The sequence below is a fragment of the Prunus avium genome, chromosome 5 (assembly GCF_965620075.1).
Source record: "Prunus avium chromosome 5, drPruAviu1.hap1.1, whole genome shotgun sequence".
Classification (NCBI taxonomy): domain Eukaryota; kingdom Viridiplantae; phylum Streptophyta; class Magnoliopsida; order Rosales; family Rosaceae; genus Prunus; species Prunus avium.
The window spans coordinates 28927608-28952709 of record NC_142288.1 but is presented as its reverse complement, the minus strand read 5'-3'; the positions used below and the strand labels follow the sequence as shown (position 1 = coordinate 28952709).

Genomic DNA, 25102 nt, shown 5'->3' with positions numbered 1-25102 from the left:
AGTGGTTAGAAAACTTTACTAAATTTGTTAGTCCTTAAGCAAAATAAAACAAAAACAAAAACCAAAATAAAAATAATTACAAAACCAAAATTTAAAAAAAAAAAAAGCAAAAAAAAAGAAACATAAAAACAGAAATAATTAAAAACTCAAAACAATCTTTCCGAACATTTTATGAAGAGAAATGACTCATGCACATGACTCAAAAATAAAAGCTCAGTTTTTAGACAATATTTACAAGGTGGCAAAGTTCAAAACACAACATGCTCAAAGTGTAGTAGTGTGATAGCCAAATGCAACAAATTCCCCAATCTTAGTTTTTACACAATTTCAAAAATCATACCAAACACAAATGCAACTTCAAATCTCACCAAAGTTGTCCTCTCACAAATGAATCACTCAGAAGAGGGCTACAATGCAACACTCAGTTATAAACATGAGATTAGAGTTAAATCATAAGGGACTTAACTCAAAAATAGGAAGATGAAGAACTTGCATTAATATGATCTCAAGAAGGATGCCAAACACTTTAAAGTAAGAAAATGCATGCAATTCAACCATATGACATTTAAGATCAATTTAGGTCTTTAACATAGGTTGTAATGGGGCCAATGGTGTAAGGTGAGTAAGAAATGAAAGGTATGGATAATACAAAGTCCAACGAACTAAAACATGTAAGAGCATAAAATAATTGTTTACAAGACTTCGAATCATCATGATTAGATTTTTTTCTTTTACATGATCAAAACTCCTTATACCTTCATTTACATTGATTCACACTCCTTTCCAAACACCAATTTATTTTGAAGGCCCAAAAATGAATTTTCAATCAACCACCACTTAATCACAACTTTTTTTTTTTTTTTTTTTTTTCTTTCACCAATTGTGTGAATTTCTCTTTTTTTTTTTTTTTTTTTCTTTATGTAATATCCCTTCCCAAACTTAGCATGAAAAACACATCCGAATTAGAGCTCATGAGTTCCTTAGAAAGGTAAATATTTGTTTTTCGGGCTAAGGTGAGAAAATATAATTGGTAAAATGAAAGAAAAGGTTTACATGTAGGCTCAAAATGGTTAACAATGGAAAATCATGCTTAAGCATGCATAAGGTTAGCTTGAAAGGCACAAACGATCCAAAGAGGGCCTTAATATCATTTCTTAAATGTCATGAAATCAAATTGCAAAAGAATGAATGACTTTTAAGTGTTCAACCAAATCAATGAATAATGAGATCAAACAACAACTTTGATGACAAGAAAATAAGAGTATGTGTATAACACTCATGAAATGAAGAACAAGGCTCAAAAGCTCACATTATATGGTTATATAAGTCTAATTTATGCTTGATACAATTCTTTGGGTCATGCAAATCCTTTAATTGGAAAATTATGAAACAAATGGCACGTGCAAAGGTTTCGAACATATCATGCTAGAACAATGCCAAATTAATTAATTTTTTTTTTTTACAATAAAAATTTACAAGGAAAAAAATAAATAAATAAATAAATAAAATTCAATTTGCATTTAAGTCATGCAAACATTTATCACAATCTCATCAAATGTGTTCGGAAAGTGAATAAAATCAAAATAAAAATAAAAATAAAAGCAAGACTTAAACAAAAAAAAATTAAAAAAAAAACAAGCAAATAAAAAAAAAATTTAAAATTAAGGAAAAACCAAATTTACATGCTAAACTCCAATACCCCCAAACCTAGAAATGAACATTGTCCTCAATGTTTAAAAATTAGCCACAAGCAATGTCATAACAACAAATGAAGGTATTAAAGCAAATAAAAATAACAAAATACAAAAATAAAATAAAAGAAAATAATTACAAAATAAAAATTACAAAACAAACAAACAAATAAAAAGAAACAGTAAAAACACTCGAAACAGAAAGACCTAAACAAACAGTCTTACGCAAACCAAAAACCCAAACGATTGAAAGCCCAACCCAAACGAAAGTTAGCCCACTTTGAAACCTAAACAACGGTGAAAACCCGACCCACAAAGAAATCCGAAGCCCACACATTTTTTTTTTTATTTTTTATTTATTTTTAAGAAGAAACGTGAATTGGGAGCGCAAAGGCGGGATTTCTGAAAAGAGAAAATGTGGTCCCTAATGCCTCGGCTCCTGTGAGGTCACGGGCAAAAGAGGTGAGGGACGTGTCGGCGCGCAGAGGCCGCTTTCACATCCCCCAAGCCAGAATTATTGGCCTCTTGGGTGAAGCGGGACGACTTTTTCACTTTGAAGGTTGTGAAAGGTGAAAATGCAATTAAGGGGAGGTTGGGAAATGGGTGCGGCGATATATAGAGATAAGCCGTAAGGGCCGCACATAACCCAGAACCGCAGCGGCTAGGGTTTAGCAGACTAAGTCTATAAAAAGGTAAAAAAAAGAACGGGTGAAAAACACAAACTCAGAAATACACAAAACAGAAAAGAAAGAAGAACAAAGAGTGAGAAATCAAATGGCCTCTAACTACCCATTTTCGTTGGATCTCAACCTAGCTCCACCGACTCAGACACGAGGCCAAGCAGCGGCACCAGTATGGATGCCCTACTTTGCTTCCGCACGGGGGCCTGTGACAGTAACTGACTCAATACTCCTGGACAACGATGTTGCCATTGGAGTGGGCAGAAATTTAGTGACTCCTAAAGATATACGTGTGTTTGGCACAAGGGATGATAATCGGGTTGCGAGTGATGCCATGGCACTGAGCGTGCAGAGTACAGCATGTGTCGCAAGTTTGGGTCATCGCCTACTTGCGAAGTCCCATGAGATAGAGGTGCTGAAAGGTCAGTTGGCGGCGGAGCGAAGTATGGTTGAAGAGTGCCAGACTGCTATAAAAAGCTTGAAAAGGGAGAGGTCAAGGATAGTGGAGGTGAATCGACACCAGCTAGAAGTATTGCGGGACGAGAATAAAAACCTATCAAAAATGGTAGAGTTGTACTCTCGCGACATGCGAAAACAGCTGGAGGACCTAGACCGACCGGGTAAACGCAAGCAAGCAGATCGCGAGAGTAATTACGCTCAAGCTAAGATTGCGATCTTTGGGAGCTCAAGTGATGAGCCCCAAGAGGCTGTGCGTGAAAATCCAGAAGAGGACAGCCATAGGGCCAAACTCAAAGCTCCAATGGTCGAGACACCGAGCACTATGAAGAAATGACTTCTACTGCATTATTGTTGTTTTTATTTTATTTTGTTGTTTTTGTATTTTCCTTATTTTGTTTCGGAAATAAAAGAGTAAGGTTGCAGAAAGAAAAAGAAAAAAAAAAAAAAAAAAAAAAAAAAAACACACTTCCCAACTAAAATAAAACAAAGGCGACAAACGGAAAAGAAAACACATTTCCCTAACTAAAATAAGACAAAGATGATAGCCGAAAGGGAAAGGCAGAAACACAAAGCTCTAGAAAATGAAAGTAACGGGCAAAAATATTAAACACCAGAAAACACGGAGGAAAAAAGAAAAGTAAAGTAAAGTAAAGGTGCTCCCCTTTGAAGCGATTAGGTCGAGCATGCCCGGGAAATCTGAAAGGGTGTCGACTCTCTCTCATCAGCATATGTCTATTTAAACCACACCTCTGCAAGCGGATGATACCCAGCATTTCTTCCTGCAAACTCAAGGAAAAACATCAAAAAATTCAGAAGCAAAACAAATGGCATCCTCACCTATTCTCATTGATGACCTCAACCTTGAGCTATCCATTGCACCTCCGAATGCCAAGAAAAGGGCTCGTCCAAACACTGTCTTCCCAAATTCTACATATCATCACGGTACGGCCTCAAACTTTGCTGAGGTAATACCAAACTTTGCTGAGGCAAGGCCGAACAGAGCAGTGCTGCTGGGAGGCATGATTGGCAGTATACTCACACCGGCAGATCATCTGCATGTGGCACGTAGGTCTGACAAGATGGCAGTGGATGAGTCCCACTCTTTATCTGTGCTCCATGCAGTCTCAGCTACCAATTTGGGCATGCGATTACTGGCGAGGATGCGGGAGTGCACAGCGCTGAACGAGGAAGTGGCTTCCTTGAAGGCTATGGTGGCAGATTTGCAGAAGCGGCTCTACTGTGCCAATCAGCATGTGGAAGCACTGCAGAGAAAGAATGAGGACCATGTAGAGCTGCTGCAGATTCTACAAGTGCGAGACAATAGAGGCAAGCCATGATGATGATGAAGATGAAGATAAAGAAGAAGATGATGATGATGTTGTTTTTATTGTTTTTTTTTTTGTTTTTTTTTTGTTTTTTGTTTTGTTTTGTAATGCAGAGTTTGAAGTGAAATAAAAATGTGTTTTTAACACTCAGAAATAAACTAACTAACCATACCACGTAAATAAATAAATAAACTAACTTAACAAAACAAAAACAAAAACAAAGACTCAACAGAAAAGAAAACAAAGAAAACTTAAAAAAAAACTTAATTTAAAAACACACGAATATACAAAGCAACTCACGGATGACCAGTTAAGGGCCTCAGAAAACACAGCCAGGGGATCCGGGAAGGTTGGAGGGGTCACAATGGTCCCGCTTAAAACCCAAACTTCTTAGACACCGAAGGTGTCGCCTAAAGAACTCCTAGACACTGTATTGACAGAAGTGCTCACTGGGGTTACCATAAGTCAGCTCATATGAAAAATCTTTTTAAAATTTTTAAGATAAAAAAACAAAAACAAATTAAGATAAAATGAAACAAAAAACCATAAATGAAAATGAACTAAGTACTCTAAACAAACTCAAACAAACGAAATAAATTGTTGTACTAAAAGAAACAAACCAAGAAACCCAAGAAAAACACAAACAGCACTTTCTATCGCCTATTTATCACCATTTGGACAGATTCGTTTCTCTGTTTTTCAGCTTCGACCTGTGTTCAGTTTTTAGGCCATAACTTTCCAACCGCAAGTCCAAATTTCACGTTCTTTATATGGTTGGATTCAGCACAGAAAAACAAAGAACCCAGCACGGACCAAAAGGCAAAAACAATAACAGAAATAAACAGAATTCAAAGAAGAGAAAGGATTGAAATGCTCCCCCTTGAAGCGATTAGGTCGAGCATGGATGCACTTGGAGGTCGACTTCTCCCATTGCTCCACACTTCCCATTCTTACGATTGAGGTTGCCATCTCTCTCCATTTTTATTAAGCTGTCATAAATTGCTAAAACCAACACACAAACTTGAAATGGAATTAAAAGGATTAGGAATGAACAATAGAGAACTAAGTAGACTTTAAACATTATAAATAAATAAAAAGTAGGAAAATCAAATAGAATCAAACAATGTTACCGATCCCCGGCAACGGCGCCAAAAACTTGTTGTGTCGAATTCACTTCATCAAAATAGATTCAGCTGCATCCTCAACTTGTGATACTCGCAAGTGCACGAGCCGTTTGGTAGTATAGCATATGTAAGTGCGAGGTCGATCCCACGAGGATTGGTGATTGAATGATCCAATTTGTTTCCCCTACACAAAATAGAAATGAAAAAAGAAAATAAATAAAACAAGAAAAAAGGAAATAACTCAAGCAAATAAGTTCCCAAGTTCAATTAGATTAACGGATTGATTCTAGCTAAAGTATGATTAGGCCATGGTGTCTGGTTCTAACCTTGTGTTCCTAATTCCCTAATTTGATCATTTGTTGTCTAACCTAAAACTAAGCATTAGGAACCCATTAAGCATAGAAGAACAATTTAAACAACCAAGTATGTATCTAATCCCTGTTGTCGAATGTCCATACATACTCTTCCTATTCATAGTTCAATTCGAATTAAAGCATGGTGTCTACTCTTAATTCAAACCAAGATAGCTAACATGCAAGCCTAAATGGTGATCAATCATCCAAACTAGCCTATTAACTTATAAGCATAATGAATAAGAACAAAAACCATAATTGAAACTTGGAAACTAATTAAACTTGAATACTTAAGAAAGAATGTACATTACAATGAAAAGTAAAATGAAATTAAGAAAAACTAAATCAGAATTTCAGAACTTCATTACAACAATTGAAAACTAGAAAGGAAACTAAGAGAATTTTGAGGGAGAGAAGGGAAGGGAGCTCTAGAGAAGTGTTTGAGAGCTCCCCCCCTTGGGGTGTGTTTTGAAGCTTGAAGGCTTCTCTATTTATAGGGCTAAGAGAGAGGAACAACATGATGAAATCCAACACCACCATTCCTCTTTTAATACAACCCATAACTCACACTTCATCTTGTCTATGTTAGTGTGGTTGGAATCAATCTCATCCCATACTTCTTTTGCTGCACCTCAAGCTTTCTTCACATGGGATCAAAGGTGATCAATTGTGGCTGCCTTTTGCTGCCAACCCATGTGGTCTTCTTTTGGTTGTTGAACAAAAACGAGTCTTCTGAACCAGACTTGGTGTAGGAAGGCCAGAGGTTTCAAAACTTATCCAATGGGGCTTAAATTTGGATATGTTATAGTAGACACCCATTGGAACAACTTCTATGAAGAAAGTATTCCCATCGGAGTAGTAGAAGTATGCGTTTTGGGCCTTGCAATTTGGCTGCCGAACAGAGACTGGAATTGACTTCATTTCATTTATGCTTTACATGCATGCACATGCTTTCTCTATAATAACTCCAGCATGTACCAACTTGATCCTTTAGACTTTCATAGCTGGAATGCCTCCCCACTTCACTCATTATGTTGGATCCAAAGTCAGTTGCAGCATGGGTGAGGCACATGGCTTAAAGGAGGAGACAAGGCTCAAAGCTGGCAGCTGCAAATCCTGCTGAGCAAGGTTGAGTGTTGGGCGGGCTGAGCACTCCACAAATGTCCAATTGGGCTGAAATTTGGATATGTTGTACTAGACACCCATTGGAACAAGTTTCATGAAGATCTTCATCTCATCCAAGCCCCATAGCATGCTGATCCAAGGCCAAGAAGCTGACCTACGAAATTGGGCTGGAAAGGAGTTGTAGCCAAAATGTGTTTGTCTTTAAGCCCTTGTTCCATTCACCCAAATCAAGCCTTAACATGCATGGATTGCATCATTTCCTATCCAAAGTCATCATTGTTACCTAAATGTCAATTAACTGAAAGATAAACACAAAAAGGATTAAAAGCACAAGTTTAACTCAAAAACATAACCAAATCATAAGCTAGAAGAGTACAAAATGATATACAATTATGAACCGATCAAAAGTGAATTAACAGGCAAGTATAGAACAACTATAGGTAGGGAGTGACTCACGTTTGCAAGAGAGAACCAACTTCTAGTTGGTGACCATGTCGTTTTCAGGGTCATTTCCTCCACTATGGAGTTGGTGCTGGTTGGTGTTTATCGCCACAACCCAACTACTCCTCACCGTGCTTCCTCTGGTGTTCGTCCACATGAGACCACTAACAGAGACCAAGAACTGTCGGATGTATAAATCCACTCCTTACTCTTTTATTTCCATTTTCCTTTTTATTTTTCTCTTCATTTTTTTGTTGTGGAATGATATCTTACATAGGTGGTACAGAGGCTTCATAATTTGGAGTTGCAAGGAAGAGAGGACACGATTAGGAAACTAAAAAATGATATAGCGTTACTGGGGCAAAGCGTATCTAGGATTGAGAAACCTAGAGCTAATGAGGTGAAGTACGTTTCTTCACGTTTCCAATTTGAAACTGAGCATGTTTTTGAGGTTTTAATGCCTCTTCACTTATATGTATATATTTTTTTTTTTTGGACTTAGATGCATTTCTGCTTTCCATACAGGGTTACGATATTTCTGTTGCCCTTCAAATACGTATAAATAATGCCCTACAAATGGAGACAGAAGCTGGCGGAACCCAAGTTCAATGAGATGTATAAATCCACTCATTTCTCTTTTCTTTCCATTTTTCTTTTCATTTATTGATAGTGGAATGATATTTTACATAGGTAGTACAAAAGCTTAACGATGAGATAAAGCTTCGTAATGAGGAGTTGGAAGAAAAAGATGAAACCATAAGGAAACTAAGAAATGAAAGATTGTTAGCGGAGCAAAGGATTTCTGGACTTAAGCAGTGGATTTCTAAACTTGAGCAGAGGATATATGCATAGTTAACATCACATGCCGGCAGTCCGGTGTCCCTTGTCTTTTACAAATATTGTGGATGACCTTATGTATACAATTATCTCAATATAGGTGAAGGGTAATTATAGTATTTATAGGGGAAGAAATGATATCATATCTCCTTAAATCCAGCCTAGAATTAATAGGTCTTCACTCTAAGTTAGGATATGAAAGTGGCTATAAGCGTCAGTCACCATGTTATTGACCGAGCAAACTTTCGAATACTCCGAGTTGCCTGAAGACATCGAGAAAAATGATATTGATTGAGCTAGTAAAAATGATTAGCTTATAATGTTCTTCGGGAGCGATAATGTTCTTCGGGAGTGATAATGTTCTTCGGTGAATTATCTAGATAGGAAAGTCCCTCTAATTTTTTACAACAACCTGCACATTAAACAACAAGATAGACTATCAAAAGGGAGGGTACCGGTGTGATACCAGCCAAATCCCCCTATGATGCCTCCATTATGGCCCGAACAGATAATGTTCTTCGGGAGTGAATGAGTGAGGTTTTTTGAAAAGTGGATTTATTAATCTTTGTCTCAATGTAGGTGAAGGGTATTTATAGTATTTATAGTATTTATAGGTGAATGGGGGAGTAAAAAGTGACAAGTAGAAATTAAAAGTGAATTAACATGCAAGTATAAAACAACTATAGGTAGAGGGTGACTCACGTTTGCAAGAGAGAACCAACTTCTAGTTAGTAAAAAATAATTAGCTTATAATGTTCTTCGGGAGTGATAATGTTATTCGGTGAATTATTACAAGTTTAAGTTAGTGCACAAAATTGTTACGTGAGCTACTCCCTACATATAGTTGTTCTATACTTACATGTTAATTCACTTTCAATTTATATTTGCCACTTTTTACTCCCCTATTCACCCAGATATGGGTGTTTTTCGGGCGGAATGGATTGGAAACCACTATTCCGAAACTTTTCGGAATTACCTTTTAGTTCCAATTCCGATTCCGCAATTTCGGAATGTACTAACTCTATTCCGATGCCGAATTTTTGGCATTATCAGAATTTTCGAAAGTTAATATCTTCGGAAAATAATTTCGGGATTTTCGGATAAAAATTTCGGAAATCAATTTTTGAAATTTTCTTATGAATCATGATTAAGCAAACCAAAATCTTCGGACCGGAATCGGTCAGAATTGGATTTTCCAATTCAACTTGCACCCCTACACCCAGGCATATTTTTCTATTGATTCTAAGGGTGAACATGCCAAATCTTACATTACTCAACTTTCTTTTTTACATTAGCAGGTGGAGAGAAAAAAGGTTCACAACTTGTACAAAGTTTGTCAAGTTGAATCTTTTGCATAGATTTTTTAGGTATCATCTGCAAGAATAAAAATCAAAAAGAAAATTATCATACTTTATAAAATAAATAAAATTAAAAAAAAACTAATGTTGCATATGAGTAAGTCTTACCGTGTTGCTTTGTGTGAGCGATGACTTACTCATCACAACCATGAACTGATTATCATCCATGGCTAGATGTTTATTGGTTTCCCAACCCACTTCATGTACATTGTGGAACTCAAAAAGATGATCTACGAGATGAGGTTGAAAGTTAAAACTAATATCAAGAAAATAAGATGCAAAGCTATAGCAACTATTACTTCCTGTTCCATCTGCCGGCTCATATCCACCTTCTTTCACCGCATATCCTGGCTGTGCCCTTTTCCGCTTTTCTGGCTCTGACTACAAAAGTGAAAAACTGAACTTTAGAACTCATTTGCTAGATGGTCAAGTTCCCCTCAGAAACAGAGACCCCAAGATGGCTCTACGTGTATTTAAATAACTACAAAAACACATTTATTATATGGTCGTAATGCTCACCTCAAACTAGTTCCTTACTCCCTTCGTATTGAGGCCCACACTCCTGGTCATATCCTTAACTTTCTTCAGCTCTTCACCCTGAAGTAAATTAATCTCATAGACCACGTTGGTGCATGTTGGCCACTTGCCCTCATCCCTCAGCTTCACAACAGCTTCCATATCCGACGACTCTTGGATGTAAACATCAGTAATATGTTTGAGGTCTTCTTCAACCTCTTTCAAAGTATACCTATAATGTTTCTCTAGCTTGTTATCACCACAATTGCCAAGCTTACGAAGCATGGACTCTCCATATCTAACTATCCTTGTTGATCTACACATCTGTGGAGATTGAGAAACACAAACAAACAACAATGTGTTAGAATAACAAAAATATAACTATAAAAATAATAGAATATATATAAGTAAGTGAAGAGGCATTAAAACCCCAAAAATCTGCTCAATTTCAAATTGTAAATGTGACGAACACATGCTTTACCTCATTGGCTCTAGGTTTCTCAATCCCAGATACCCTTTGCTCCAACAACACTATATCCCTTTTTAGTTTTCTAATCGTGTTCTCTCTTCCTGGCAACTCCAAATTATGAAGCTTATGTACCACCTATGTAAGATATCATTCCACAACAAAAAGGAAAATGGAAAGAAAGAGTAAGGAGTGGATTTATACCTCCGACAGATCTTGGTCTCTGCTAGTGGCCTCATGTGGACGAACAACGGAGGGGGAAGCACAGTGAGGAGTAGCTTGGTTGTGACGATAAACACCAACCAGCACCAACTCCATAGTGGAGGGAATGACCCCGAAAACGACATGGTCACCAACTAGAAGTTGGTTTTCTCATGCAAACGTGAGCTACTCCCTACATATAGTTGTTCTATACTTACATGTTAATTCACTTTTAATTTATATTTGCCACTTTTTACTCCCCTATTCACCCAGATATGGGTGTTTTTCGGCCGGAACGGATTGGAAACCACTGTTCCGAAACTTTTCGGAATTACCTTTTAGTTCCAATTCCGATTCCGCAATTTCGGAATGTACTAACTCTATTCCGATGCCGAATTTTTCGCATTATCGGAATTTTCGGAAGTTAATATCTTCGGAAAATAATTTCGGGATTTTCGGATAAAAATTTCGGAAATCAATTTTTGAAATTTTCTTATGAATCATGATTAAGCCAACCAAAATCTTCGGACCGGAATCGGTCAGAATTGGATTTTCCAATTCAACTTGCACCCCTACACCCAGGCATATTTTTCTATTGATTCTAAGGGTGAACATGCCAAATCTTATATTACTCAACTTTTTTTTTTTACATTAGCAGGTGGAGAGAAAAAAGGTTCACAACTTGTACAAAGTTTGTCAAGTTGAATCTTTTGCACAGATTTTTTAGGTATCATCTGCAAGAATAAAAATCAAAAAGAAAATTATCATACTTTATAAAATAAAATAAAACTAATGTTGCATATGAGTAAGTCTTACCGTGTTACTTTGTGTGAGCGATGACTTACTCATCACAACCATGAACTGATTATCATCCATAGCTAGATGTTTACTGGCTTCCCAACCCACTTCATCTACATTGTGGAACTCAAAAAAGATGATTTATGAGATGAGGTTGAAAGTTAAAACTAATATCAAGAAAATAAGATGCAAAGCTATAGCAACTATTGAAATCCTAATAATAATACAAAATTACAGAGAAACTACCCAAATAATAATAGAAACTTATTATTTGACCAACTAGGTCTTGGTTTAGTGTTACTTCTCTTCCTAATGTTGAAAGATATCTCAAGTTCGAATCTAAATTGATAAAAATAAAAAAAACAAGAGTAGCCCCTTAGGACGCGAAGTTTTGTTCCTTAAAAGGTAAATTTCTCCACTCACTTCAAACACCCACATACATATTTATATGCATACATCATTCTCTTAGCAGAAATTAATATATATAAAGAAAAAAAATGTGATGTGCTAATTCCCAAACCCTAAGTCCCAATCAGACTCATACCTGACCGGTGATGGTGGAGCTTCGTTGTGGGTGGGAGAGAGAGAGAGAGAGAGAGGAGCTGAGGGTGGAAGAGGCAGAACTCGACCCTCGAAGGTGGTGGTGAGCGGAGTTGAGGGAGGGAGAGGTGGATGTCGTTCCCCGTGGTGGGGGTGGGGGGGAGAGAGAGGGACTCTCGGGCAGTGGAGGATCCACCATGGGTTAATGGGGTCAGACGACCCCATGGCAGACATGGAAATGGCTTGGAGTTCCCTTGTTGGCCTCGGCAGCCATGGGAGACGACCCCATGGAGAAGAAGAAATGCAAGCTGTGAGGGAGAAGAAAGAGGGAGGAAGAAGAGAGAGAGAGAGAGAGAGAGAGAGAGAGAGAGAGGGAGAAAGAAGAATAAGACAGTGATTGAGAGGGAGAAGAAAGAGTGAGGAAGACGAGAGAGAGAGAGAGAGAGGGAGGAAGAAGACTGTGATTGAGATGGAAAAGAAAGAAGGATTTCGGACAAAAAAAAAAGGGAGAAGAAAAAAGACACTACTTTTCAAATTGGAAACGTGAAGAACACATGCTTTACCTCATTGGCTCTAGGTTTCTCAATCCCAGATACCCTTTGCTCCAACAACGCTATATCCTTTTTTAGTTTCCTAATCATGTCTTCTCTTCCTGGCAACTCCAAATTATGAAGCTTTTGTACCACCTATGTAAGCTATCATTCCACAACAAAAAAAAAAATAAAGTGAAAAACAAAACGGAAAATGGAAAGAAAAGAGTAAGGAGTGGATTTATACCTCCGACATATCTTGGTCTCTGTTAGTGGCCTCATGTGGACGAACACCGGAGGAGGAAGCATAGTGAGGAGTAGCTGGGTTGTGGCGAAATTATTATCCGAAGATATTAACTTCCGAAAATTCTGATAATACCGAAAATTCAGATAATGCCAAAAATTCGGCATCGGAATAGAGTTAGTACATTCCGAAATTGCGGAATCGGAATTGGAACTAAAAGGTAATTCCGAAAAGTTTCGGAACAGTGGTTTCCAATCCGTTCCGGCCGAAAAACACCTATATCTGGGTGAATAGGTGAGTAAAAAGTGGCAAGTATAAATTAAAAGTGAATTAACATGTAAGTATAGAACAACTATAGGTAGGGAGTGGCTCACGTTTGCAAGAGAGAACCAACTTCTAGTTAGTGACCATGTCGTTTTCGGGGTCATTCCCTCCACTATGGAGTTGGTGCTGATTGGTGTTTATCGCCACAACCAAGCTACTCCTCACTGTGCTTCCCCCTCCGTTTCTCGTCCACATGAGGCCACTAGCAGAGACCAAGATCTGTCGGAGGTATAAATCCACTCCTTACTATTTTCTTTCCATTTTCCTTTTTGTTTTTCACTTCATTTTTTTTGTTGTGGAATGATATCTTATATAGGTGGTACAAAAGCTTCATAATTTGGAGTTGCAAGGAAGAGAAGACATGATTAGGAAACTAAAAAAGGATATAGCGTTGTTGGAGCAAAGGGTATCTGGGATTGAGAAACCTAGAGCCAATGAGGTAAAGCATGTGTTCTTCACGTTTCCAATTTGAAAAGCAGTGTCTTTTTTCTTCTCCTTTTTTTTTTTGTCCGAAATCCTTCTTTCTTTTCCATCTCAATCACAGTCTTCTTCCTCCCTCTCTCTCTCTCTCGTCTTCCTCTCTCTTTCTTCTCCCTCTCAATCACTGTCTTATTCTTCTTTCTCCCCCTCTCTCTCTCTCTCTCTTCTTCCTCCCTCTTTCTTCTCCCTCACAGCTTGCATTTCTTCTTCTTCATGGGGTCGTCTCCCATGGCTGCCGAGGCCAACAAGGGAACTCCAAGCCATTTCCATGTCTGCCATGGGGTCGTCTGACCCCATTAACCCATGGTGGATCCTCCACTGCCCGAGAATCCCTTTCTCCCCCCAATCCCCACCACGGGGATCGACATCCACCTCTCCCTCCCTCAGCTCCGCTCACCACCACCTTCGAGGGTCGAGTTCTGCCTCTTCCTCCCTCAGCTCCTCTCTCTCTCTCTCTCCCACAACGAAGCTCCACCATCACCGGTCAGGTATGAGTCTGATTGGGACTTAGGGTTTGGGAATTAGCACATCACATTTTTTTTCTTTATATATATTAATTTCTGCTAAGAGAATGATGTATGCATATAAATATGTATGTGGGTGTTTGAAGTGAGTGGAGAAATTTACCTTTTAAGGAACAAAACTTCGCGTCCTAAGGGGCTACTCTTGTTTTTTTTATTTTTATCAATTTAGGTTCGAACTTGAGATCTCTTTCAACATTAGGAAGAGAAGTAACACTAAACCAAGACCTAGTTGGTCAAATAATAAGTTTCTATTATTATTTGGGTAGTTTCTCTGTAATTTTGTATTATTATTAGGATTTCAATAGTTGCTATAGCTTTGCATCTTATATTCTTGATATTAGTTTTAACTTTCAACCTCATCTCATAAATCATCTTTTTTGAGTTCCACAATATAGATGAAGTGGGTTGGGAAGCCAGTAAACATCTAGCTATGGATGATAATCAGTTCATGGTTGTGATGAGTAAGTCATCGCTCACACAAAGTAACACGGTAAGACTTACTCATATGCAACATTAGTTTTATTTTATTTTATAAAGTATGATAATTTTCTTTTTGATTTTTATTCTTGCAGATGATACCTAAAAAATCTGTGCAAAAGATTCAACTTGACAAACTTTGTACAAGTTGCAAACCTTTTTTCTCTCCACCTGCTAATGTAAAAAAAAGTTGAGTAATGTAAGATTTGGCATGTTCATCCTTAGAATCAGAAGAAAAATATGCATGGGTGAACGAGGGAGTAAAAAGTGGCAAGTATAAATTAAAAGTGAATTAACAGGCAAGTATAGAACAACTATAGGTAGGGAGTGGCTCACGTTTGCAAGAGAGAACCAACTTCTAGTTGGTGACCATGTCGTTTTCAAGGTCCTTCCCTCCACTATGGAGTTGGTGCTGGTTGGCGTTTATCGCCACAACCCAGCTACTCCTCATCGTGCTTCCTCCGGTGTTCGTCCACATGAGGCCACTAGCAGAGACCAAGATCTGTCGGAGGTATAAATCCACTTCTTACTCTTTTCTTTCCATTTTCCTTTTTGTTTTTCTCTTCATTTTTTTGTTGTGGAATGATATCTTACATAGGTGGTACAGAAGCTTCATAATTTGGAGTTGCCAGGAAGAGAGGACACGATTAGGAAACTAAAAAAGAATATAGCGTTGTTGGAGCAAAGGGTATCTGGGATTGAGAAACCTAGAGCCAATGAGATAAAGCAGGTGTTCTTCATGTTTCCAATTTGAAACTGAGCAAGTTTTTGGGGTTTTGATGCCTCTTCACTTATATATATATATATATTTTTGACTTAGATGCCTTTCTGTTTTCCATGCAGGGTAAAGATATTTTTGTTGCCCTTCAAATACGTATAAATGATGCCCTGCAAATGGAGACAGAAGTTGGCGGAGCCCAAGTTCAATCAGAGGAATAAATCCACTCATTTCTTTCCATTTTCCTCTTTGTTTTTCTTTTCATTTATTGATAGTGGAATGATATATTACATAGGTGGTACAAAAGCTTAACGATGAGATAAAGCTTCATAATGAGGAGTTGGAAGCAAAAGAGGAAACCATAAGGAAACTAAGAAATGAAAGATTGTTAGCGGAGCAGAGGATTTCTGAACTTGAGCAAAGCAAAGGATATCTGCATAGTTAACATCACACGCCGGCAGTCTGGTGTCTCTTGTCTTTGGCAAATATGGTGGATGACCTATATGGGCACTTGCACCTCTGATGGTATAATTCTCAAATATGAAGGAAAAGGACCTAAATGCTAGTTTTGTAGATTTTGGACAAGACTATCAAATCTAGTTATAGTGGACTGATCAATTTCATTATCATTAGTTGTCTTTGTTTACTAGTTAGTGATCGTTGATCAAGTTGTCTTAGTTTAAACTAGTCATTTCTTTTTAGTTTGCCCTTGTTTTAATGATCCTGATCCTCTTTTTGTTTTTTTTACTGGTATTTACCAATACAAAAAAAGTCCAACTGATACCTTTTAACTATTTACCAATATTGGTACTCGAAAACAGGTTCGACTTGGCAAATATATGAAAAGGCTCAAAAGCAGGCCTCATGAAGGGAAATAAATCTAAAAGTCGGCCCAATAACATGAAGTAAGCCCAGAAGTAAGCCCAATAACTCGAAAACATGCCCCGAAGTTGGCCCTAAAATGTCAAAACAGGCCCAGTTGTGGTCCCAAAACATGAAAATGGCTCTCTAAAACGAGCTCTGGTAATCAGCCCAATAACATGAAAAATAATTTCGACATTTGGTTTACCATTAAATTAATTTGATGCCATACGACTATGGTGTACCGTGTATCCATCTACTTGGTTAAAAAAAGCCCTCTTAACAAGACCCTCGCTTCCTTTGTCTCGAGATCGAACATCATCAACCTTCCCGTTTCATCATGCCGAGCATTTGCCTCATGGATTTCTCTACATTGCAAGATGCATACAACACTTAGTTTGATGAGATATTTAGTCAAATACCCATTTTTAGCACTAAAATTATAAATAAACCCTACATAATTTAATTTCTATAAACAAACTCAAAAAACACCCAAAAAATGACAGTTGGCCCTATTGAATTTAATTTTGATTATTAAATTACTCTGATGCCCTATTGAGTGTTTTGGGCTTTTTTATATGTTTTGGGGTTGGGTTTGTTTTAAGCAATCAATGGCAATTTTGTCATTTAAAAGGAGTTAAAAGCATTTTTGTTATGTTGTAAATGGGCTTTGGGTGTGTTTATAAAGTCCATTTTATATAGGGTATTTTTATAATTTAAACTCCTATATTGGATATAATAGTGAATCTCTCTTATTCTTTTGTGTCATGTGTATGCTTCTAGTTAACCTAGCATTGCCATGTGGTACAGGAAATGCATGCCTAACTTTAATTAATATTGTAATGGAAAGACACAGCAGTCAAATCAAATTTCAATCTAAATGGATCAAATAAAACAAAACAAATCATTTTCATTCCCAAACGTGTGCTTCTTTTTAAATAATTCTACGGATTATATAAAAGGTGAAATAGATATTATCCAACCAGAAAAACAGTTCTATTTGCTTTCAGCATGTGTTTAGAGAGACAAACTTCACTACGAACGTGGTTGTCAATCTAGGCCACGGGCTCTCATCGCAGGTTAATTGGGAGCTTGGGCTCTCATCACACTATACAATTAATTTGGGCCGCTTGAACTGCTACTGAAACAAGCCCAAGTCGCAAAAATCTAAGCCCATAGCCTTTATCGCTGTCTGAAAAAAATTATACAAGCGGGGAGGAAGATTTCCTCACACACTGCCAATATGCCTTGGGGTTTGAACCTAAAACCTCTGATCTACAAATTAAGGTTTTTTTTCCACTAGGCTAGACTCTATTGGGCGCTATTTACCTCATTTTTTTTTATGAATGATGATGATATAAAACTAAAGACATACATGCGTATATACACATACATATGTACAAGGCGCACGGAGCCACACTTCAACCTGAAGCGGCCATGGACTACCCCGACCTCTATCATTTCCAGGGGGCGGAGGGAGCTAAGGCCCAGGGGGGTTCTATGCCCCCTCTCACTTTTGTTGAGGCCTTTATTTTCTTAACACAATTACCAATCTTTTATCAAATTTTATTGAGGCCCTTTTTATATTTTTATTGTCTCTCTTTTCACTATTATTACTATCCCTTCTACATCTCTTTTTGTCTTATTTTGACTATAAATTTTGTAGCAATAAACTAAAATTGGAATTTCTTAGTGTAATTTGAATCAATATATTTTGCTAGTATTAATGATGAGTATATATTTAATGTAAAATATAAAATAATAGAGTATAATAATCAAATTTAGGAGTTTTGTATTAAGTAAAAAAATTCAAATGTCATTTCAATATTTGAGATGCCCCCTCTGTACAAAGTTTATGGCTCCTCCACTAATCATGTCATGTAAAATTTATATCAAAGTTCTATAATTATTAGAAAAGTACTAAAAAAATCTATATTGTTGACCATAAGTAAGAAATCTATATAGACAATCCTCCAAGAAATGGAAGCTAGCTCCGCCAATGCATATACATAAATGTGTGCATATGTAAAGCAACATGCATGTCTCTTATTCAAATTCTTTTGGTTACATTGGAGGAAAGAAATCCCTTGAGATTTCCAACCTGGGTGCCATGTGAGAGGGGGAATTCACCATCATCATTGTGGTGGGAACCCATTGACCATTCCATGTCTCTTTTTCTTTTGTGTCTAATTTTCTTCTAACTACTCATTTAGTGAGGACCCCAGTCTTCTTTTTGTTTTGTTTTGTTTTTTTATATTATTTATATTATTATTTATAGTTTGATAAAATGTTAGGTTCTTCATTCTCTTTGTATGGAGAAACCAGATCAAACAAACTTTCACATAAAAGAGATCAAACAAATCCTCCCAGTTAGGTTCTTCACTCTCTTTGTAGGAATCCAAATTCTTCCATTTTGTGGAATAATCTAGCATAAAAGAGTCCTAACTTTTAAAAGATTGAATAATAAAAATAGAATTAAAATACTAATGATGCAATAATAATAATAAACAAACGGGGCTTCGAATCGGGTAGCCCAAAATCCAACCTAACCCAGTACGAGGGTTATCTAGAACTGCATGACCCGATTACGATAACGGAAAAATAATCAAAAACAAAAAACGGTTGAAGCGTGGGATTTAGTTTTGCGCTTTTCAAAAGTGAATCGCCGTTTGTGCATAATTTTTCCACCAAACAGCACCTTGTTCAGCTGACATTACTGATCCTCCATCCTCCCCAAATCCTTGGAGTGAGTTTGGTTCGTCAAGATGGAGGAATTGGATCTGTTTGGAATCAGTGGTTGGGTCAACCTCAGACTCAACTGGGAGGAAGAGTCGTACCCAGTGCCCAAAGACTTTTTGGTCCTTCCTTTGTTTGTTCTTCTCTTCCCTTCACTCAGGCTCTTCCTGGACATTTATGTCTTTGAGGTACCACTCTAGGAGTTCTTCAATTTATTATACATAATTCTGTTTCATTATAGCGTGGAACTAGTTGTATACTCTATAATTGTGTGTGGGGTTTTCCTATTATTTCATTTGACGTTAATATCATCGGTAGATATTGGTTGAATGGAAATTGGGTATCATTTGACCTCCATGGAAAACTCTGTGCTGTATTCTTAAGAGCTAAGAGTTAAATTTGTGGTCTGTTTCACTCTGCTTTGGTTGGTTTTTATGTTCTTGTAGTTTCATTCATGAGAGTCATATATTTGGTTACAGAGAAACTTTACCTGTCCTGCATATAATCGATTGTGGGCTCTCTCTCTGGTGTGCCTCTGAAGGCAGACAAGGTTACTGTTAAAATGACCAAATGTATGCAATAATCCCATGTTTCAATTTTGTGCAAGAACAATTATCATGCCCAACTTAGTTGTCTTTAGGAATGTTAAGCTATGTGAACTTCTTCTGTTGGAAAAACCAAAAAAGGCAATTAATTTCTCGTCGCATCAACTATGAGGAATGCAAATTTCAGCATCTGAAGCTCTACTTTGATGTAATGTTCATCTATATATTATAATGGTTTGTGAGGACCTATCCTTTGGTAGACTGCAAAACAGTGGTCTCAATCAATTTAAGTTGTAACATCTTTTTTGCAGGGATTAGCAAGACGCCTTATGTTGGGAAAGCAGCATGCAATGCTGAATGTTGAGACACGCCATCAACGGAAGAAAATTAATAAATTCAAAGAGTCAGCATTTAAATGTGTTTATTTTTTCTCTGCGGAGCTTTTGGCCCTTTCTGTTACGTACAACGAGCCTTGGTTCTCTGAAACCAAATACTTCTGGGTAGGGCCAGGCGATCAGGTTTGGCCCAACCAGAAAACTAAGTTCGTTCCTCACTCATTTTGGAAATCATTGTTCAATGTCAAAATCAAGTAGTAGACTTGTTTTATTTGATGTCTGATCATATGTGTAACTTTATTTGATAATCGATATTTTCCCTCATTGGCAGATTAAAATTGAAGGCACTGTACATGTATTCCGCTGGATTCTACATCTACTCCAGCTTTGCTTTGGTGTTCTGGGAAACAAGGCGTTCTGACTTTTTGGTGTCAATGGCTCATCATATAGCAACTACGGTTTTACTTCTGTCGTCTTACATATTCAAGTAAGTTTTAAAGCGTTTCAGCTTGCTTCTTGGTGTTCATAGTTCATGCTCATGATACTCAAACAAAAGTTTCTTCTATTTTGTTCTTGTGTCTTAAATATATGTTTTCTCACCCCCGCAGGTTTTCTCGTGTTGGCTCGATTATTTTAGCCCTCCATGAAGGATGTGATGTGTTCTTAGAGATTGCAAAGTTGTCAAAATATTGTGGCTATGAACTGATGGCTGGCTTTGCTTTTGTTAGTTTTGTTCTTTCTTGGACAGTACTGCGTCTTATTTATTTTCCATTTTGGATAATTTGGAGTACCAGGTTAGTTAGATGTGTTGAGATAATTTATTTTTTGTGCAGATAGAATATAGTGGAATAAGCAGCTATGAATGAAAATAAGTAGCACCTTCCTCTTTTATAGTTATACATTCTTAACTAGTATATAAACTACTTGGCTAGTGTCTTATCCCGTTTCTTATCATTTTGCTCTCTTCTTTCTATTGCTTTACAAGATATAGTATACTAAGGTGGATTTTTGCTTCCATTTTTTCTTGGCAGCTACGAGGCTCTTTTGACCTTGGACAAGGAGAAGCACTTGGTGGATGGATCTATATATTATTACTTGTTTAATACTCTATTACTTTGCTTGCTCATTTGTCATATTTATTGGTGGATGTTGATGGTTCGGATGCTCATGAAGCAAATTCGTGCAAGAGGGAAAATTGATGATGATGTTCGATCTGGTAACGAGTTATTCATTGATGGTTTTATAAGTTGGTTCATTGATGGTTTTATAAGTTGGACGTATACATTTGAATGAACAACCTGAAAAAATGATTTGAGGGTTTAGGATCGTTCGTTTTTGAATTAACTGACATCATATGTTTCTCCCCACTTACACTAGTTTTGTTGTGCACTGCAGATTCTGAAGGTGACGACGAACATAACGATTGACAGCAGAAAATGACAATGTCCAATAGTGAGGATGTATTCATAACATCATACTAAACAGTTCTTACCAGCTTTTGAGGGCTTTTTATGAGATCCATTATGTAATGTCCTTTAAGCAGGCAAGTAAAGCTGTTTGTCCATAATTTCACATTCACGTGCAGCCTTGCAGGTTGTGATTGTTTAAACGATTGTGGTTTATAAAAAAGGCATTGAGTTTGGGCAAATGTCTGCGTGTTGTTGACATCTGTAACACAGTTGAGTGAAGAGGTGGGATGAGGCAGAGGGACTTTATTCATGGTCCTCCAAACTTTGGCAAGCATCAAACACCACACTAGTTTATTGCTTGAGTGGATTGTAGTTTTACGGAGCCTGCCTTAATCTCGTTTATACCCCCTTGCCCTTTATGTAAGATCCACATGACCCCTTACAAGTTACAACAGACAATCAGAAGAATAGGAAACTTCGATCGTTAGTTGGCGACTTGGTTGTTGTTGTCGTCTTTTCTTTGGTGGTTCTCTTCATAAAACGACGAGATTGAAAGGAAAAAAAAACTCTCAATTTCAATGGACCAAAAGAACTGCTTTGTAATGGCTTGTTAAACTAATAATACTAACCTCACAAGCTCTTTTAATGAATCGCAATTATTGTATTTTAACTATTCAAAAGAATTCACTCCAGGGGAGAAGCACAGTTTCACAAATTACAAATTCAAAATTAAATAGTTGAGACAGAAGAGTACATTAACATGCAACCAATGCACAAACTGCCAAACCTACTGCAGAATGTAATGTAATGTGTAATACTGGAGAGGGAACTGCTATCAATTCAATTGCCCTATTGACTCTGAAGTAGAAAAGAAACGGCATGATGGCTGACTTTTAGAAGCTTTGCTGAAATGTGCAAAGAAAGTCCATTTCATACTTTCTTTCATTCTATATTATCTCACTGAGAGAACTTGGAGATCAACTTGTCCACATGTATTATGATATCATCAATGCGAGGACGGACTGCAGCCTGCGGCTGAAGCATCCATGTAATAAACTGGTGAAGAGCATCTGGATATGGAGGCTTAGGACCAGCTGGCCACTTTATCTGCACATTGACTATTGCCAATTGTAGGCTTCCTCCAGATTCTCCAAGTGCATATTCAAATGGAGATACTCCATACCTTTAAATAAAAATAAGGCATCAAGTGCAAGAAATAAGGTATAGCAGATTTTATCAAAATTTGGAAGACAGAAGGTATACGATCAATATGATGCTCAAACTTCAGAACTATAAAAGTAACTGCGAGAAAGAAGGTTCAGTACTCACAGTATTGCATACAAAGTGCATCCTAAGGACCATATATCAGTTCTTTCGTCAATATCTGCATGGCTTGGGCAATCCCACAACTCTGGAGCTCGAAATGGTGCTGAACAGTGTTCAGACGCCCATTCCTACATAACAAGCAAGAAAAATCATCCCTTCGATAGTTTTTTCTTCTAAAAGTTAGCAGACAAGAGAAGACCCAAACCTCATGCTAATCCCCATATATTGGTTGAGCACCTTTACAAAAGGTGTAATTAACACACAAAGGTGTCTTCTTTTAAGACACTAAACTAATTTAATGAACCAAAGAGACATCAGCTTGTAGGCATGCATAAGCATACTGAAAAACTTTGCATTTATTCCAGAAAATACAAAAAGTGTATGTAGAGAATAGAGATTGATTTAAAAATATATATACCTGCAACTGAAGTGCCTCTGAACGAGAGCGAATTTGCCTCCTTGCGGGTCGAGCACTGCCAAAATCCATCAATATAGCAAGAGGTGGTTGTCCTTTTCTGTGAGTTATCAGAACGTTTCCAGGTTTGATATCATTATGCGCATATGGGGGATCAAAACTGTGCATATGCTTGAGTCCTGCACAAATCTATGGCATTGATTTTTCTAAGTTAAAATGCTTTTGATGCTTCTAGCACTACTAAGCCTAGAAAATAAATCATTGTAGGTAAAGCAACTGGAACATGGCACATCAATTAGCATTGTTGCAGGCTTATCTTCAGCTTATATACATCGCTTAATAAGAAGTTAAAATGCTGTATGGTTGTCCACAGTAAGCACTATAACGGTAGCCCCTGTTTGGCTGCTTTTCAAATATGGAAAAGTGACCCTTCTTTTCAAAAGATAAATGTCAAATTAAATGGGAAAAAAAGGGGGAATCTCCATTCACCTGCCGGAATATTTGAAGAACATCTGAGGTGGAAAAGAACTCCTTTTTAGTCTTCATAGTCTTGGCATTGTCCAGCAATGTTCCGTCCAGATGAACTGGAAATAACAAGTATGCTTCATGGTTCCAAGATGCTTCTTGTGTAGGCTGTCAACCAAACAGAATATTATAAACAAACCAATTGCACAGAAAAGTGAAAACATGAAAATTTTGACAGGCTACCATCTGATCTAAGTATGTTTAAAAGTCAAATTGTATGAGAAGAAAACACCTAAAGTAAGCTATGAGCCGTATCAATTAAGTATTCCAGATCTTAACCTTAACGGAAATAATGGCATGATCAAGAAGTGGAAGCAAATTAGGATGACTGAACAGTGATGAAACTCGGATTTCCTCCTTCACCAACTCCAACTGCTCACTATTCTGAATGAGAACTTTTTTCATAGCATAAGTTCCATCATCTACAAAAGAATAGAGTAAAAGCAAGCAGAAATCATTTCCAAAGTTGAGTTGCAAACTGACCAACCAGTCACTGGAGCATCAAGAATGCACAACAGGTAAGAGCATGAAGGCCAAATCTCAAAAACATTATTCATTGAACTACTTGGCCAAGTCCCCGCATTCTAAGATACCAAAATATCAAAACAATGCCATAGATTCATAGATCAAACATTCATATCACCTAACAATTAATGCATGCTACCACCTGGAACCATTCGAAGATTGAAGTTGGAACAAATGAGTCCCAATTTAAACTCAATTTAGAAATTTAATGGCAAAATCACTATTGTTTCCCAGCTGAGAGAACCAAAACTGATAATTTCAAATTCATGCTCAAATGACCCGGATCACTAATTCCCAAAGCAAAAAACCACACCTGGGCTCAAAGATTCAAACTTTAACCATTTCAAATTCGCATCAGTGCAGCCAGATCACAAAGTTCAAAGCAGATCACTTCCATACTCATACTAAACCAAATACAACCATTACAGGACTCATATACAAACGACCCAGATCCCAAAATCCCATAAGCATAGCGAAAATGAACAAAAGCCCAGAAATTGAATCAAGGTGAAGGAGAGATAAATCACACCTGATACGTGAGAGGGGTCCTTGAATTTCTTAGCGAGACCACCACCACCAGAGGCAGAGGAGTCGGAGACCACCTCCTTGACCAAAAACACATAGGCGAACCCACCTTCCCCGAGCTGCCTCACGATCTTGAACCGAGTCTCATTGATCCACACGTCACCTCCCCCGTTAACGGCATCGTAGAGAGCGTTCAAGCCAGAGAATGTACAACCCATCTGGTACTTGTTCAGCTGTTCCTCTTGTCTCAAATAAATAAACAAGAAAGGAGAGAAACGAAATCAGGTTCGAAAACCTGAGTTCATGTCAATCCGCCAATGAGGTAATGAGAGTTTGAGTGTGATTGTGGCCTTGAATCTTTATTTTATGTTTGGGCATCCATCTGTCTTTTTCTTTCTTACAGGTTATTTTGGTGTTGGATCTCTCAAATCTCAGCCAAACACATGGATGTTTTTTCGTACTGTATTTTTTTCTTGAGTCACTCTCACTTCCCCTCCATTTTTTTCGGTTATGTAGAACCAAACCAACCTTCGCTACTTTTTATTTTGCTTACAATGTACAATTTAGGGTAGCCATCTTAAAAATTATATATTTAAATTAAAATTTTGAGTCAAAAATATGTTCGGCCATCATTGACAACAATCTACATTAGTTAAAATAGTCAATTGTATTGGTTTGTTTCCCTTTTT

At 37.4% G+C, this 25102-nt stretch overlaps 2 protein-coding genes across 3 annotated transcripts; one reads left to right on the top strand and one right to left on the bottom strand.

Annotated features, from left to right (window-relative positions):
- Window positions 1–18646: 18646 nt before the first annotated feature.
- LOC110753362 (ceramide synthase 1 LOH3) lies at window positions 18647–21336 on the top strand. 2 transcript variants are annotated; one of them, XM_021954257.2, is made up of 6 exons: window positions 18647–18996; window positions 19665–19894; window positions 20020–20175; window positions 20297–20482; window positions 20720–20904; window positions 21084–21336. In XM_021954257.2, the coding sequence occupies exons 1-6, from the start codon at window positions 18838–18840 to the stop codon at window positions 21113–21115; spliced, it is 948 nt and encodes a 315-aa protein (XP_021809949.1). In that variant the 5' UTR covers window positions 18647–18837; the 3' UTR covers window positions 21116–21336. The 2 variants fall into 2 exon arrangements, with proteins under 2 accessions (XP_021809949.1, XP_088109495.1); XM_088253369.1 differs by lacking the exon at window positions 18647–18996 and adding an exon at window positions 19098–19561.
- Window positions 21337–21737: 401 nt separating this feature from the next.
- PK3 (serine/threonine protein kinase 3) lies at window positions 21738–24936 on the bottom strand. Its single transcript, XM_021954256.2, has 6 exons — window positions 24418–24936; window positions 23643–23785; window positions 23328–23471; window positions 22842–23027; window positions 22427–22551; window positions 21738–22280 (listed from the first exon to the last, which is right to left on the bottom strand). The coding sequence occupies exons 1-6, from the start codon at window positions 24629–24631 to the stop codon at window positions 22055–22057; spliced, it is 1038 nt and encodes a 345-aa protein (XP_021809948.1). The 5' UTR covers window positions 24632–24936; the 3' UTR covers window positions 21738–22054.
- Between the last annotated feature and the right edge of the window lie 166 nt (window positions 24937–25102).